The sequence below is a fragment of the Carcharhinus amblyrhynchos genome, chromosome 6 (genome assembly GCF_965287045.1).
Source record: "Carcharhinus amblyrhynchos chromosome 6, sCarAmb.v2.hapA, whole genome shotgun sequence".
Lineage (NCBI taxonomy): Eukaryota > Metazoa > Chordata > Chondrichthyes > Carcharhiniformes > Carcharhinidae > Carcharhinus > Carcharhinus amblyrhynchos.
The window spans coordinates 27,247,830-27,262,523 of record NC_137329.1 but is presented as its reverse complement, the minus strand read 5'-3'; the positions used below and the strand labels follow the sequence as shown (position 1 = coordinate 27,262,523).

General features: G+C 48.4%; 1 protein-coding gene across 3 annotated transcripts in view; it reads right to left on the bottom strand.

The window, feature by feature from the left end:
* The window catches only part of LOC145343774 (ras association domain-containing protein 8-like), an 85,749-nt gene that overhangs the window by 8,398 nt on the left and 62,657 nt on the right, over positions 1 to 14,694 (bottom strand). For all 3 annotated transcript variants that reach the window (XM_080190096.1, XM_080190095.1, XM_080190097.1), the window contains exons 2-3: positions 10,056 to 10,211; positions 4,364 to 5,268 (exon numbers count right to left, since the gene is read on the bottom strand). In XM_080190096.1, the coding sequence (XP_080046222.1) occupies positions 4,364 to 5,268; positions 10,056 to 10,182 (1,032 nt within the window). In that variant the 5' untranslated portion in view covers positions 10,183 to 10,211. The remainder of the gene's footprint in view (positions 1 to 4,363; positions 5,269 to 10,055; positions 10,212 to 14,694) is intronic.

Sequence of the window (14,694 nt, the reverse complement as noted above, 5' to 3'; positions counted from 1 at the left end):
TAGACACATCCTCAGCAGCTTTACGGGACAAAAACACAAACCGTCATCACACAAGTGGCCATATGTTTGGTTAGAGAGGTGTGTTTTAAGGAGCAGTTTACAGTGAAGAGAGGGATACAGGTTTAGGGGTGAGGATTCCAGAGCTTTAGAGCCAGGGAGCTGAAGGTATTTCCATCACTGGGTCAGCGCCGAGGGAGTGCTGCACCGTCACTGGGTCAGTGCTGAGGGAGCGCTGCGCCGTCACTGGGTCAGTGCTGAGGGAGCGCTGCACTGTCACTGGGTCAGTGCTGAGGGAGCGCTGCGCCGTCACTGGGTCAGTGCTGAGGGAGTGCTGCACTGTCACTGGGTCAGTACTGAGGGAGTGCTGCACTGTCACTGGGTCAGTGCTGAGGGAGTGCTGCACTGTCACTGGGTCAGTGCTGAGGGAGTGCTGCACTGTCAGAGGGTCAGTGCTGAGGGAGTGCTGCACTGTCAGAGGGTCAGTACTGAGGGAGTGCTGCACTGTCACTGGGTCAGTGCTGAGGGAGTGCTGCACTGTCACTGGGTCAGTGCTGAGGGAGTGCTGCACTGTCAGAGGGTCAGTGCTGAGGGAGTGCTGCACTGTCAGAGGGTCAGTGCTGAGGGAGTGCTGCACTGTCAGAGGGTCAGTGCTGAGGGAGTGCTGCACTGTCAGAGGGTCAGTGCTGAGGGAGTGCTGCACTGTCACTGGGTCAGTGCTGAGGGAGTGCTGCACTGTCGGAGGGTCAGCGCCGAGGGAGTGCTGCACCGTCACTGGGTCAGTGCTGAGGGAGCGCTGCACCGTCACTGGGTCAGTGCTGAGGGAGTGCTGCACTGTCACTGGGTCAGTGCTGAGGGAGTGCTGCACTGTCACTGGGTCAGTGCTGAGGGAGTGCTGCACCGTCACTGGGTCAGTGCTGAGGGAGTGCTGCACCGTCACTGGGTCAGCGCCGAGGGAGTGCTGCACCGTCACTGGGTCAGTGCTGAGGGAGCGCTGCACTGTCACTGGGTCAGCGCCGAGGGAGTGCTGCACTGTCAGTGGGTCAGCGCCGAGGGAGTGCTGCACCGTCACTGGGTCAGCGCTGAGGGAGCGCTGCACTGTCACTGGGTCAGCGCTGAGGGAGCGCTGCACCGTCACTGGGTCAGCGCTGAGGGAGCGCTGCACCGTCACTGGGTCAGCGCTGAGGGAGCGCTGCACTGTCACTGGGTCAGCGCTGAGGGAGTGCTGCACTGTCACTGGGTCAGCGCTGAGGGAGCGCCGCGCTGTCAGAGAGAAAAAATGAAAACTTGCTTTTATATTGAATCTTTCACAACCTCAGGATATCCTGAAGTATTTTTCAGCCAAAGTACTTTTGAAGTATAGTCAGTGTTATAAGTTGATCTTTCTCTACCCCCTAGCTATGACTGTAACACTACATTCTGCACCCTCTCCTTTCCTTCCCTATGAACGGTATGCTTTGTCTGTATAGTATGCAAGAAACAATGCTTTACATTGTATATCAATACATGACAATAAATCAAATCAAAATCAGGAAGTGCAAGAGTGAATTTTTACACACACAGATTCCACTAACAGAATCAGAATGACCTGACATTCGGTTTGAGTGATAAATATTGATGGATACTCCATGGAGAACTCTGCTGCTCTTTTTGGAAATAGTGCACGCTCCACATCAATCTGAGACTGCATTCACATATCATTCAGAAGTCAGCACCTCCCAACGGTGTTTAAAGGGGAGGAGATAGCAATTCTGACTACTGGAGTGCATGCCTCAATTTCAATATCAAGGATCCAAGGTATAGGTTAGTAACTGGAGGATGCCGTTCAGTCCTTCATAACCACGTACGTTTTCCAGTCCTGTCCACCACGGGAATCGATGCCAGAGGGACAGACAATTTTGACAGACCATTGAGACTGGGAAATTCCCACCCAATCTGCAGTCAATGTTTTATTTTATTCTCTGCTAAGTGTCCTCTGAAGGCAAATAGGGATGGGCAACATAAGAGTCAAACTACATTGTTGTGGGTCTGGAGTCACAGATAGGCCCAATCACTCAAAAAGCTTGACACCATCCAGGACAAAGCAGCCCGACTGATATATGGGTGGCACGGTGGTTAGCACTGCTGCCTGACAGCACCAGGGATCCGGGTTTGATTCCGGTCTCAGGTTACTGTCTGTGTGGAGTTTACACATTCTCCCCGTGTCTGCATGGGTTTCCTCCCACAATCCAAAGACACGCGGGTTAGGTGGATTGTGGCCATGCTAAATTTCCCCTTAGTGTCGGGGAGATGGTGGTGCTAGTGAGGGTAAATACTGGGTTATAGGAAGATGGCCTAGGTGAGACTGTGATCGGTGCAGATTCGATGGCCCGAATGGCCTCCGTCTGCACTGTTAGGATCCTATGATTGCTACCCCTCCACCTAAGACAAACAGCAGCAACTGTGTGTACTATCTACAAGATGCACTGCAGGAATTCACTAAGTCCTTAGGCAATACCTTCCTAACCCATGATCACTACTATCTGCAAGGACAAGACTACACAACCGCCTGGATGTTCCCTCGCAGGCCGTTCACCGTCCTGACTTGGAAATAATCGCGATTCCTTCACTGTTGTTGGATCTAAATCCTGGAATTCACTCTCTAACAGCACTGCGGGTGTATCTGTACCTCAGGAACTGCAGTGGTTCAAGGCAGCAGCTCCCCACCACCTTCTGAAGGGCAACTGGGATGGGCAATGAATGCTGGCCCAGCCAATAACACACACATCCTATAAATTAATTATAAAAAACAGCCAAGGATGGCAGAACTTCTTCCCTGATGGACATTAGTGAACCAGGTGGGAATTTTTAAACAAAGAATGATAGTTGTCATGGTTGCCATTACTGAAATTAGCTTTCAATTCCAGATTTTACCAATTGAAGCCAAATTCCACCAGCTGCCTTGGTGGGATTTGAACCGGTGTTGTCTGGTCTTCTGGACTAGTCCAGTGACACTGCCACTACTCCACAATCTCCGCTCCCATCTGAACATGAGGAAATCATGGGTTATAGGTTGCATTCTGTTGGGCCTAGAAGGTTTAGGGGTGTTCCAATCAAACTGTTCATGATAAGTAAAGGAATCAGCAGGATTTGCAGAGAGGAACTGTTTCCTCTGCTGAGAGCGTCCGGAACAAGAGGATAGCGCACCTGAAAATCCCGGCTCGATATCTAAGCAATGTCAGGAAGCACTTCATCACATGGTGTAAATCTACAACTTTCTCCCTCAGAACCCTGTTGAGGTTGGAGATCGATTGAAAGTTTTAAAACTGAGATTGATGGATTTTTGGTTGGTAAAGGGTATTGAAGGAACCAAGGTGGGTAAATGGAGTTAAAATACAGACTGGCCATGATCTAACTGAATGATGGAATGGGCCCAAACGGGCTGAATGGCCTCCTCCTGGTCTGATGTTTCGTGGCTGATCCCTATCTAAACTTCATTCACCTGCCCAAAATTTAAACTGAGAGGGTGCATTCATCAACCCTAAACCTTGATAAAACTCCGGAGTATCATGGATGGTGTTAGGAAGGCCATGGAAAGGGAACGGAGATTTACTGGGACAGAACCAGGGATAAAGGGACTTCACATGAACTGAAGAGACTTGGGTGGTTTTCCTTACAGCACAAAGGGGAGATTTAATGAATAATTGTGGAGTGGATGCTTCCACTCGTGGGAGAGACTAGAACTAGAGGGCACAATCTGAGTAAAAGGGACACTCCTTCAAAACTGAGATGAGGAGGAATTTCTTCAGCCAGAGGGTGGTGGAGGCCCAGTCACTGAGGGTCTTGAAAACAGAGATAGATAGCTTCTTGATTAATAAGGGGATCAAGGGTTACGGGGAGAAGGCAGGAGAACAGGGATGACAATCACACGGGCCATGATTGAATGGCGGAGCAGGTTCAATGGGCTGAATGGCCTAATTGGATAGAGTGACTAAAGAGAAACTGTTTCCAGTGGCTGGGGTGGGGGAGGGTGGCTTGGTGGGGGGGGGGGGGGGGCGGTGATGTGGGGAAGAGAAATCAGAGGTCACAGATTTCAGGTAATTGGGAAAAGTTCAGAGTAGGAGTTCTAAAGAAACTTTTCTATATAAAACGCAGCAAGTTGTGATCTGGAATGCATTCCCTGAAAGGGTATTGGCAGCAAATTCAGTAATAAGTTCCAAATGGATAACTATTCGGAGCGAAGCATATAAGAGGGCTGTTGGAAAAAGTAGGTCAAGTGTGACTAATTGTATAGCTTTCAGAAAGATGGCATAGGCATGATGGACTGAATGGCCTCCTTCTGCAGTGTATGATTCTAAGCACTATGCCCCTACAGGATTAATCTCACCTGTAATCTTCTGTCTGCTTCCTCTAACGTCCTCCCTACTTCAGAGATGGATGTCTGTATTTGCTGGTTCTGCTGGGTTTTTGCTTCGATCTCGGCCCTCACTCGGTCGATGGCCTCCCTCGTGTTGGTGTGATTTGCCCTGTGAGAGGTTTTCAGCCTCCGCACCCTTTCGGCCTCCTCCTGCAGGATCTCCCTGTCCAAGAGGGCAGTCCTGTTGCTAATCTCGTGCAGCCTCTGCATGTTGTCCCTGAAGCTTTGCTTCAGTTTGTTCAGGTGTCTCTGCAGCTCCTTCTCTCGCTCCTTCTCCAGCTGCAGCTCCCGCTCCCAGAACTGCTCCTCCTCCAGTTCCTCCTCGTTCCTCCGGATCGCCTGCTCCAGCTGCACCAGCTGCTTCTCAAAGTCCGGAATGCCGGGCTGTTCCCAGGATTTTATCTGGCAGTCGAAGGATTCATGTTGGGCAGAGACAGAGTTCAGCTTCTCCTGCTGAATTAGTATCAGTTTAAAGAGATCTTCCTTGCTCGCTGGAGACTTGGAGACCTTGTCTTGGCCCTCCGCGTCGCTGAGCTTCTTGCCCCGCCATTTGTTCTGGACAGCGAGATTGGGAGCTCCCAGCGCCCCCCCTGTGAAGGTCAGGGATTTCTTCGGCTCGCGCCGTTTTGGGAGCTCGGGATTGGTGGGGTTAGCAGGGAACAGGGCAGTCCGGCTGAGGGAAGGTTCCGGAGTTTGGGCCCCGTTGCTCGAGATCGATCTCTCGGAGTGAGTGGAGCCTGTGCGGCGTAATAGAAATCGAACGTCATTGGCGTACTGCCCACACTTGGCCAACAGTTGCAGCGGGCACTCATTGGCCAGAAGCTGGTGTTCGCTATCGCGCAGTTTCTGAATCAACACGTAGCGGCCGGTCTGACCTGCAAAGGGGAGCAAGGGTCAAATGTCAGAGTTCAAATCAATGTTGTTAACAGTGCAAGTAGAGGGCGGCAGAGAGCCTTCCTCCAGCAACAAGCACAAAGTCTCCAGGAAATAAAGGTGTGGATTGTTCTCCTCACAGCAGCAAGGGTCAAGAGCAGATTTACTGACTAGTGTTCACAGGGTCTTACAGTCCATTGAACCCATTGCTGTAGGGCAATCCATTCCCCCACTCTATCCCCAGAGCCTGCTAGTTCATCTCCTTCCACTGCCCATCCAATTTTCTTCTGAAATCACTCACTGTGTCTGCTTCCAGCAGCCTCCTGACTTTCTTTCAGGTTATTACCACCCACTGTGCAGCATAGTTCTCCCTCACATCCCCCTTTCATCCCCTGCCCAAAATCTGAACTGTGTCCCCTAGTCCTTGTACCATGGCCAATGGTAACAGCTTTTCCTGGTCTACTTTACCCAAACTTTTAACAATCTTGTACCCCTCTATTAAATCTCCCTTTGCTCCAAGCAGAAGCCCAGCTTCTCCAATCTAATCTCGAGGCTAAAATATCTCATCCTCAGACCATTCTGGTAAATCTCTGCTGCACCCTCCCAAGGGCCATCAGCGCTTTATCATTTAATCTTGCTGCCCTCCACCCAACGGGCTGACTAATGTCCTTTAAGGAACAAAACCTACCATGTCCCGGATGTCAACGCAGACTAAATGGGCTGAATGGCCTCCTTCTACGCTGTAAGGATTCTATGATATGTAACTCCAATCCCACGCCAACATCATGGGCTCTTAACTTCCCTCTGAACACACCCAGCAAGTCATTCATTCTAATGGGAGCTTCTCAAATACACAACAGATGGAAAATAAACATGGGCTTTGCCAGCGATGCTCACATCCCAAGAGTGACAAATGATCTTAAAATCCAAGATTGAGATCTTTTCTAACTGACTGACTGGGTGACTCTAGGGAGCTCGGTTCAGAGTTGAAGTATTTGCTGGCTTCTGATTTGTGACCCAGTGCTTATCATTCTCCTGCCTTGTCTTTTTCTCTCCTGGTGAAATGTTCTCTTGCTATGTGAGAATAGTCACAAATATGACAGTAAAATTGGTTGAATGTAGCACAATCAGCAAGGCTACTCAATGTCCTGATATCACATCTTCAGAGACCAGCTAACAGAATCATTCAACAAACTTCACTTCTGTGGCTTAAAGAATTGAATCATTAACACTGGTCTCGCAGGGCCTTAGGCAGGACTAACACCCAACATCCACGGATAGCACGTCCACCAGAATTGCAAGATCACACAAGCGGTTTTCTACCACAGTTACAGGCTTAACTTTACTAATCCATGGCCTCACTATCTCTGCAACCTCCTCCAGTTCCACAACCCTCACAGTAACGGCACCTCATGAATTCCAGCCTCCTCAGCTTCCCTGATTTTAACACCTCCACTATCCATGGATGACCCTTCAGCTGCCTGGTTTCAAACCACAAAGTTAAACGAATGCCCAACATGAACATCACAGTACCTGATTTTTAAGCTAACCCAGAGTCCCTAAGAGCAGCGCGGTGGCACAGTGGTTAGCACTGCTGTCTCAGAGCGCTAGGCACCTGGGTTCGATTCTGGCCTTGGGGCTACTGTGTCTGAGCAAAGTCAGCACGTTCTCCCCTGTTTGTGTGGGTTTTCCTCCTGGATGTTCCAGTTTCCTCCCACAGTCCAAAGGTGTGTGTGCTAAGTGGATTGGCCATGGTAAATTGCCCCTTAGTGTCTCAGGATGTGTGGATTGGAGGGTTACTGAGGGAAATACATGGGGTCATGGAGATAGGGCTTGGGTAAAATACTCTGTCAGAGAGTTGGTGCAGACTTGAATGGCCTCCTTCTGCACTGTAGGGATTCTATGTTTCTAAATAAAAGCAAATTATTGGAATCTGAAACCAAAAAAAGAGAAAATGCTGGAAAATCTCAGCAGGTCTGGCAGCATCTGGAAGGAGAGAAAAGAGCTGATGTTTCGAGTCCGGACAACACTTTGTCAAAACTGCAGGGAGAGGGAGTGAAAGATGAGCCATAGTCACAGAAACCAGGGGAAAAGGCTGCTAATGGCTGTCCACAGAGAGAATAAAAAGGTGTGAATGGCCAAACGGCAGAGAAGCTGTAAACTGACAGATGAAGATTGGGGGGGGGTGGCGGGGAGAGGGGGGGAGGAGAGATGTGACAGAGGTAGAATGTAGAAAGGAGGGGGAGAAAAGGGAAGGGAAGGACGATAAGGTAGGGGCAAGAAAAATGAAGAAAGACAAAAAACAAATTAAAAAAAAAGGTAGAGAACAGTAAAAAAAAAATTAAATAAAATAGAATTAAAACAAAAAGGGGGTGGAGGTGGGATGGAGCAAATCCTCTGAAGTTGTTGAATTTGATGTTGGGACCTGTAAAGTGTCTATCTGGAAGACGAGATGCTGTTTCTCCAGTCTCCCGGTATCTCCCACTTTCTACACCTTTTAGCTTTGGCTAAAAAAATCATCTGGACTGGAAACGTCATCTCTTTTTCTCTCCTTCCACCTGCTGCCAGACCCGCTGAGATTTTCCAGCATTTTCTCTTTGGGGTCTATGATTCTAAGTGTTGAATTGCTGAGTGATAACGTATCTGTCTCTCCATTACCGAGGAGCTAGATTCTGAGAGTGTGGGGGTGGGTGAGGCCAGCAGCCTCTGACCCACACTCCATACAAACCTCACACACCCATCCATAGAGGGTGTGAGGAATCTTCCCTCTGAGTAAGTGGAAGGAATTGACACCGTATCCGGATAATGAGGCAAAATACTGCAGATGCTGAAATTTAAACAGAAAATACTGGAAAGTCTCAGCAACAACTTGCTGCAACTATACAGGGTATTGGTGAGGCCGCAGCTGGAGTACTGTGTGCAGTTTTGGTCGCCGCACTTGTGCAAGGATATTTTGGCCTCTTGGAGGGAGTGCAGAGGAGGTTCACTAGGCTGATACTGGAGTTGAGGGGGTTGGACTATGAAGAGAGGCTGAATAGACTGGGATTGTACTCAGAGTTTAGAAGGATGAGGGGGGATCTTATAGAGACGTACAAGATGATGAAGGGGATGGATAGGGTAGAGGTAGAGAGGTTCTTCCCGCTCAGAAAGGACAGCAGGACTAGAGGGCACAGCCTCAAGATAAGGGGGAGGGGGTGTGCAGTTTAGAACGGAGTTGAGGAGGAACTTCTTCACTCAAAGGGTGGTGAATCTCTGGAATTCTCTGCCCGTTGAAGTGGTGGAGGCTGCCTCGCTAAATATATTTAAGACACGGGTAGATAGGTTTTTGGTAGGCAAGGGGATTAAGGGTTATGGGGAGAAAGCGGGAAAGTGGAACTGATCCACTTCAGATCAGCTATGATCTTATTGAATGGCGGGGCAGGCTCGAAGGGCTAGATGGCCTACTCCTGCTCCTATTTCTTATGTTCTTGTAGTGTTAACTCCCTCTCTCTCTACAGATGCTGCCAGACCTGCTGAGTCTTTCCAGCATTTTCTGTTTTTATATTTGAACAATAGTCTATTTTTCCCCACCGATGTGGTAATAAGAAGTACGTGAAGCAGCAGCCAATAGAAATAATAGTGTGCCTTCATTCTGCATATTTAACAGGGTACAATGTCTCGGAATGGGCAGTGTTGTCAAACAGAGTGGTTCACAGAGAGAATTCCAGAGCTTGGGATCCAGGCAGCTGAAGGTATGGCTGTCAATGACGGAGCCATTAAAATCAGGGACACTCAAGAGACCTCCTTTCATAGTTGTCGAGTTGCGGCCCATCGCTCGCTCACTACACCCTTCCTGACCTCGTGACCCCACACTACACCCTTCTTGACCCCTGACCTGTTTCCGATTTGAGCATTCTAACATCCGAATCAGTGGGTAGGATTTCCTTGTCCCGAAACCATAAAAGCCCACCCGGAGGAATGCAAGAACACAAGGAACAGGAGCTGGCGTAGGCTATCTAGCCCCTCGAGCCTGCCCCGAAAGTGGATTTACCAGGATGTTGCCTGGTATGGAGGGCATTAGCTATGAGGAGAGGTTAGAGAGACTCGATTTGCTCTCACTGGAGCAACAGAGGTTGAGGGGCGATCTGATAGAAGTCTTATGAGGGGCATAGACAGAGTGGATAGTCAGAAGCTTTTTCCTAGGGTGGGAGAATCAATTAGTAGTGGGCATAGGTTTAAGGTGTGAGGGGCAAGGTTTAAAGGAGATGTACGAGGCAAGTTTTTTTTTACACAGAGGGTGGTGGGTGGCCAGAACTCGCTGCTAGGAGAGGTAGTGGAAGCGGATATGACAGTGAGCTTTAAGGGACATCTGGACAATTACACGAATAGGATGGGAATAGAGGGATACGGTCCTTGGAAGGATAGGAAGTTTTAGTTCGGTCGGGCAGCAGGGTCGGAGCAGGCTTGGAGGGCCGAAGGGCCTGTGCTGTAATTTTCTTCGTTCTGCCCTCCTGCTGGCTCCGATTCCCATGGCAAGAGGGGCAGTAAAATTTCAGCCGTTACTCACCCAAACGACAGTCTGTTCCAGTGGCAGAGTTGGTAGTAATGGTACCAGAGTCACTGTCTTATCGAATCCAAACTCTCCATCCTACTGCCCCAGTGCAACCCCTTCTATTGAATTCAAAACTCATCTTACCCCAGTCCCCTATCTCCATCCCCTCATCCCCATTGCCTCATCGTAATTCCCCCATCCACCACCTCCATCCCAAACCCGCGGCGCTGTTCCATCCCAGTTAATCTGGGCACTCACCTATGGCCTGTGCCAGGGCGATCACCACATCCTGACAGGTAGTCTCCTCAGTGACTCCACACACCACACGCTGGACTCCGTCCACCCAAACCTTTAGTTCCATCGCTGCGCAGCTCGTTCCTGGCATCGAGTGACCCAGTCAGTGCGGAGACAGCTCTGAAACAGAGAGGCCGTGTCCCATTTCAACACACAGAACAAAATAATGACACCGAACATACATTTCCCTCCTTCATTAAACTTTGTGTCCTCTTCCCATACTCTGACTGGTGTACGGAGCCACGGGCTGTTGTCGCTTCATTATTCTAATCAGTCAGAATGGATTACAAAATGACAATTTATATTAATAAAGCGTCTTTAAAATAATAAAATATCCCGTGACACTTCACAAGGACATTTTTAAACACAGTATGCCTCTGAGCTACATAAGGCGATAATAGATCAGATGATCAAAAGCTTGATCGAAGAATTGTCGCTGTTCCAGCCTGGGAGGCATTATCACAACGTGTAATCCTGCCCTCAACCCAAAGTCCCAAAACAAGAGCCTGCATTTTCACAGCACCTTTTGACACCTCAGGATATCCCAAAACCCTCTGTGGCCAATGGAGGAGCAGCTCGCTCCTGCACAGTCACGTGATCACAACGGGTAGCACAGCGGTTAGCACTGTCGCTTCACAGCTCCAGGGACCTGGGTTCGATTCCCGGCTTGGGTCACTGTCTGTGTGGAGTTTGCACATTCTCCTCGTGTCTGCACGGGTTTCCTCCAGGTGCTCCGGTTTCCTCCCATACTCCAAAGATGAATGGGTTAGGTTGATTGGCCATGCTAAAAAAAAAAATTGCCCCTTAGAGTCCTGAGATGCATAGGTTAGAGGAATTAATGGGTAAATGTGTAGGGGATATGGGGGTAGGGCCTGGGTGGGATTGTGGTCAGTGTAGACTCAATAGGCCAAATGGCCTCTTTCTGGACTGCAGGGATTCTATGACTTCTATGATCATGATTAGGCAATTCATCTTTTTCAGAGATTATGGCTGAGATAAATTGGGACAGGAGTGTGCGCAGTGGGACCTGGGTGTCCTTGTACACCAGTTGCTGAAGGTAAGCATGCAAATAGTTAAAGGTGGCAGATGGCATGTTGGCGGTCATTGCAAGAGATTGAGTACAGGAGTAGGGACGCGTTGCTGCAATTACACAGGGCATTGGTGAGGCCACACCAAGAGTACTGTGTGCAGTTTTGCTCTCCTTTTCTGAGGAAGGATGTTCTTGACGTCAAGGGAGTGCAGCGAAGGTTCACCAGGCTGATTCCAGGGATGGCACAACTAATGTAGGAGGAGAGACTGACTATGTTAAGATTGTTTTCACTGGAGTTCAGACAAATGAGGAAGGGATCTCTAGAGGATTATACAATTCTAACAGGGCTTGACAGGGTAGATGCAGGAAGGATATTCCCAATGCTGGGAGTATCCAGAACCAAGGGCACAATCTCAAGGTACAGGATAGGACAGAGATGAGGAGACATTTCTTCACCCAGAGTGTTGAGCCTGTGGAGTTCATTGCCACAGGAAGTAGTCAATGCCAAAACATTCAATTTTTTTTAACAGGCAGCTGGATATGGCATTTGGGATGAATGGGATCAAAGGTTATGGGGAGAAAGCAGGATTAAGCTGCTGAGTTGGACGATCAGCTATGATTGGAATGAATGACAGAGCAGGATCGAAGGGCCAGATTGCCTCCTCCTGTTCCTATCTTTTATGTTTCTATAATGATTGACCAAAGACATTGGGGAGGACTTTCCTGTTCTTCAGGATCCACGTAAAATGACAATTGCAGTTTGGTTTATCTGAAAGACAATGTGGTGCTCTCTCAGTACTACCTCTCCAACAGCACACCACTCAGTACGGAGCCGCAATCTTCACGCCAGAACTTCCATCGGTAACACTTCAGTTAACATTTGCACTGACTATTCCTCCCCATAAGAGATACAGAGTGAAAGTCATCCATTGAGCAGGAACCAAACTGGACCAGCCATATACTGGTTACAAAAGCAAGTCAGAGACAGGGAATTCCGCAGCAGGTAGCTTACCTCCTGACTTCTCAAAGCCTGTCCACCGCCTGCAAGGCACTAGTCAGTGTGATGGAATACTTTCCAGTTGCCTGGGTAAGTGTAGCTCCAACAACAGAGGATGCTTGACACAATCCAGGGCAAAGCACACTTGATCAGCACCTCAACAATCACTTCAAACATTCAATCCCTCCACCTTTGGTGCACAATGAGAGCTGCCTGTACTGTACACTGCAGCAACTTGCCAGTTCTCCTTTGACAGAACCTCCCAAACATAAGAACTAGGAGCAGGATTAGGCCATCTGGCCCCTCGAACCTGCTCCGCCATTCAATAAGATCATGGCTGATCTTTTTGTGGACTCAGCTCCGCTTACCCACCCACTCACCATAACCCTTAATTCCTTTACTGTTCAAAAATTTATCTATCCTTGCCTTAAAAACATTCAACGAGTTAGCCTCAAGTGTTTCATTGGGCAGGGAATTCCACAGATTCACAACCCTTTGTGTGAAGAAGTTCCTCCTCAGCTCAGTCCTAAATCTGCTCCCCCTTATTTTGAGGATATGCCCACTAGTTCTAGTTTCACCCGCCAGTGGAAACAACTTCCCTGCTTCTATCTTACCTATTCCCTTCATAATCTTATGTTTCTATACGATCTCTCCTCATTCTTCTGAATTCCAATGAGTATAGCCCCAGTCTACTCAGTCTCTCCTCATAAGCCAACCCTCTCAATCCTGGGGTCAACCTAATGAATCTCCTCTGCACCCACTCCAGTGCCAGTATATCTTTCCTCAAGTAAGGAGACCAAAACTGTACACAGTACTCCAGGTATAGCCTCACCAGCACTTTATACAGCTGCAACATAATCTCGCTGTTTTTAAACTCCATCCCTCTAACAATGAAGGACAAAATTCCATTTGCCTTCTTAATTACCTTCTGCACTTGCAAACCAACCCCTTGAAACTTCTATGACATATGACTTCTGGCATCTAGATGGGCAAGGATCACAGATGCATGGAAACACCCCCTCCTGCAAGTTTCCCTCCAAGTCACACATCATCCCAAGTTATAGTGGCATAGTGGGTAGCACGGCTGTCTCCCAGCACCGGGAACCTGGGTTCAATTCCAGTCTTGGGTGACAGTGTGTGGAGTTTGTACATTCTCCCCATGTCTGCATGAGTTTCCTCAGCATGCTCTGGTTTCCTCCCACAGTTCAAAGATGTGCGGGTTGGGTTGACTGGCCAGGCTAAATTGACCCTTAGTGTCAGGGAGATTATTGAGGTAAATATATGAGATTGCGGGGATAGGGCCAGGGTGGGATTGTTGTTGGTGCAGGCTCGGTGGGCTGAATATCCTCCTCCTGCACTGTAGGGATTCTATATCACTGTTCCTTAACTGTTACTAGGTCAAAATCCCAGAACTCCCTTCCAAACAGCAACTGTGGGTGGACCTACAACACGTGAACCACAACAGTTCAAGACGACAACTCAACATCACCTTCTGAAGGGCAATTAGAGATGGGCAGCAACTGTTGGCCTTGCCAGTGACACCCACATCCCATGAAATAATTTAATAAACTGTGTTGCATGTTTTGTAGATTTACATCAATGACTTCTGTAATATTGTTAGATCATACTGGATTAATCTATCTCGGTTTACATCCCAGTTATTTGAATGCAATTTAACATACTTTTCTTCCATTGTTTCAAACTTCTGGGAGACACACGACATGACAATGTCTCCATTTAATCAAACCACGCCCAGCCGTTTAGATGTCACTCCCTGTCATTGCAGAAGATCACAGAATCCCTACAGTGCAGAAGGAGGCCATTCGGTCCATCGAGCCTGCACCAACCACCCACTCCCTATCCCCTTGACCCCACATAATTACCATTTTAGTCCCCCTAAAGGAAAATTTAGCATGGCCAATCCACCTAACCCACACATCTTTGGACTCTGGGAGGAAACCAGAGCATCCAGAGGAAACCCACACAGACGCGGGGAGAATGTGCAAACTCCACACAGACAGCGACACGAGGTCAGAATTGAACTCAGGTCCCTGGTGCTGTGAGACAGTGGTACGAGCACTGTGCCAAAGTACCACCCAAAACTATTAGTAGTAATAGATGTTTCTATTAGGCTAATTCTATTATACTATTAGAATAGGCTAGTAGAAGATGAGGGCAGTGCAGTTGATGTTGTCTACATGGACTTTAGCAAGGCCTTTGACAAGGTACCGCATTGTAGGTTGTTGCATAAGGTTAAATCTCACAGAATCCAGGGTGAGGTATCTAAATGAATACAAAATTGGCTTCTTGACAGAATAGGAAGTCTCACAGCACCAGGTTCAAGTCCAACCGGTTTATTTGGTAGAAATCCCACAAGCTTTCGGAAACGGTGTTCCTTCGTCAGGTATGTGGAAGGTTCTGATCAGAGAAGGGCAAATAAAGTCACACATAGTTTACTGAATACTGTTTGGAATGCAAGTCTTTGCAGCAAACCTGCTATTCAAGTCTTAAAGATGCAGGCAATGTGAGTGCAGATAGCATTAGCATAGGTTAAAGAGATGTGTATTGTCTCCAGG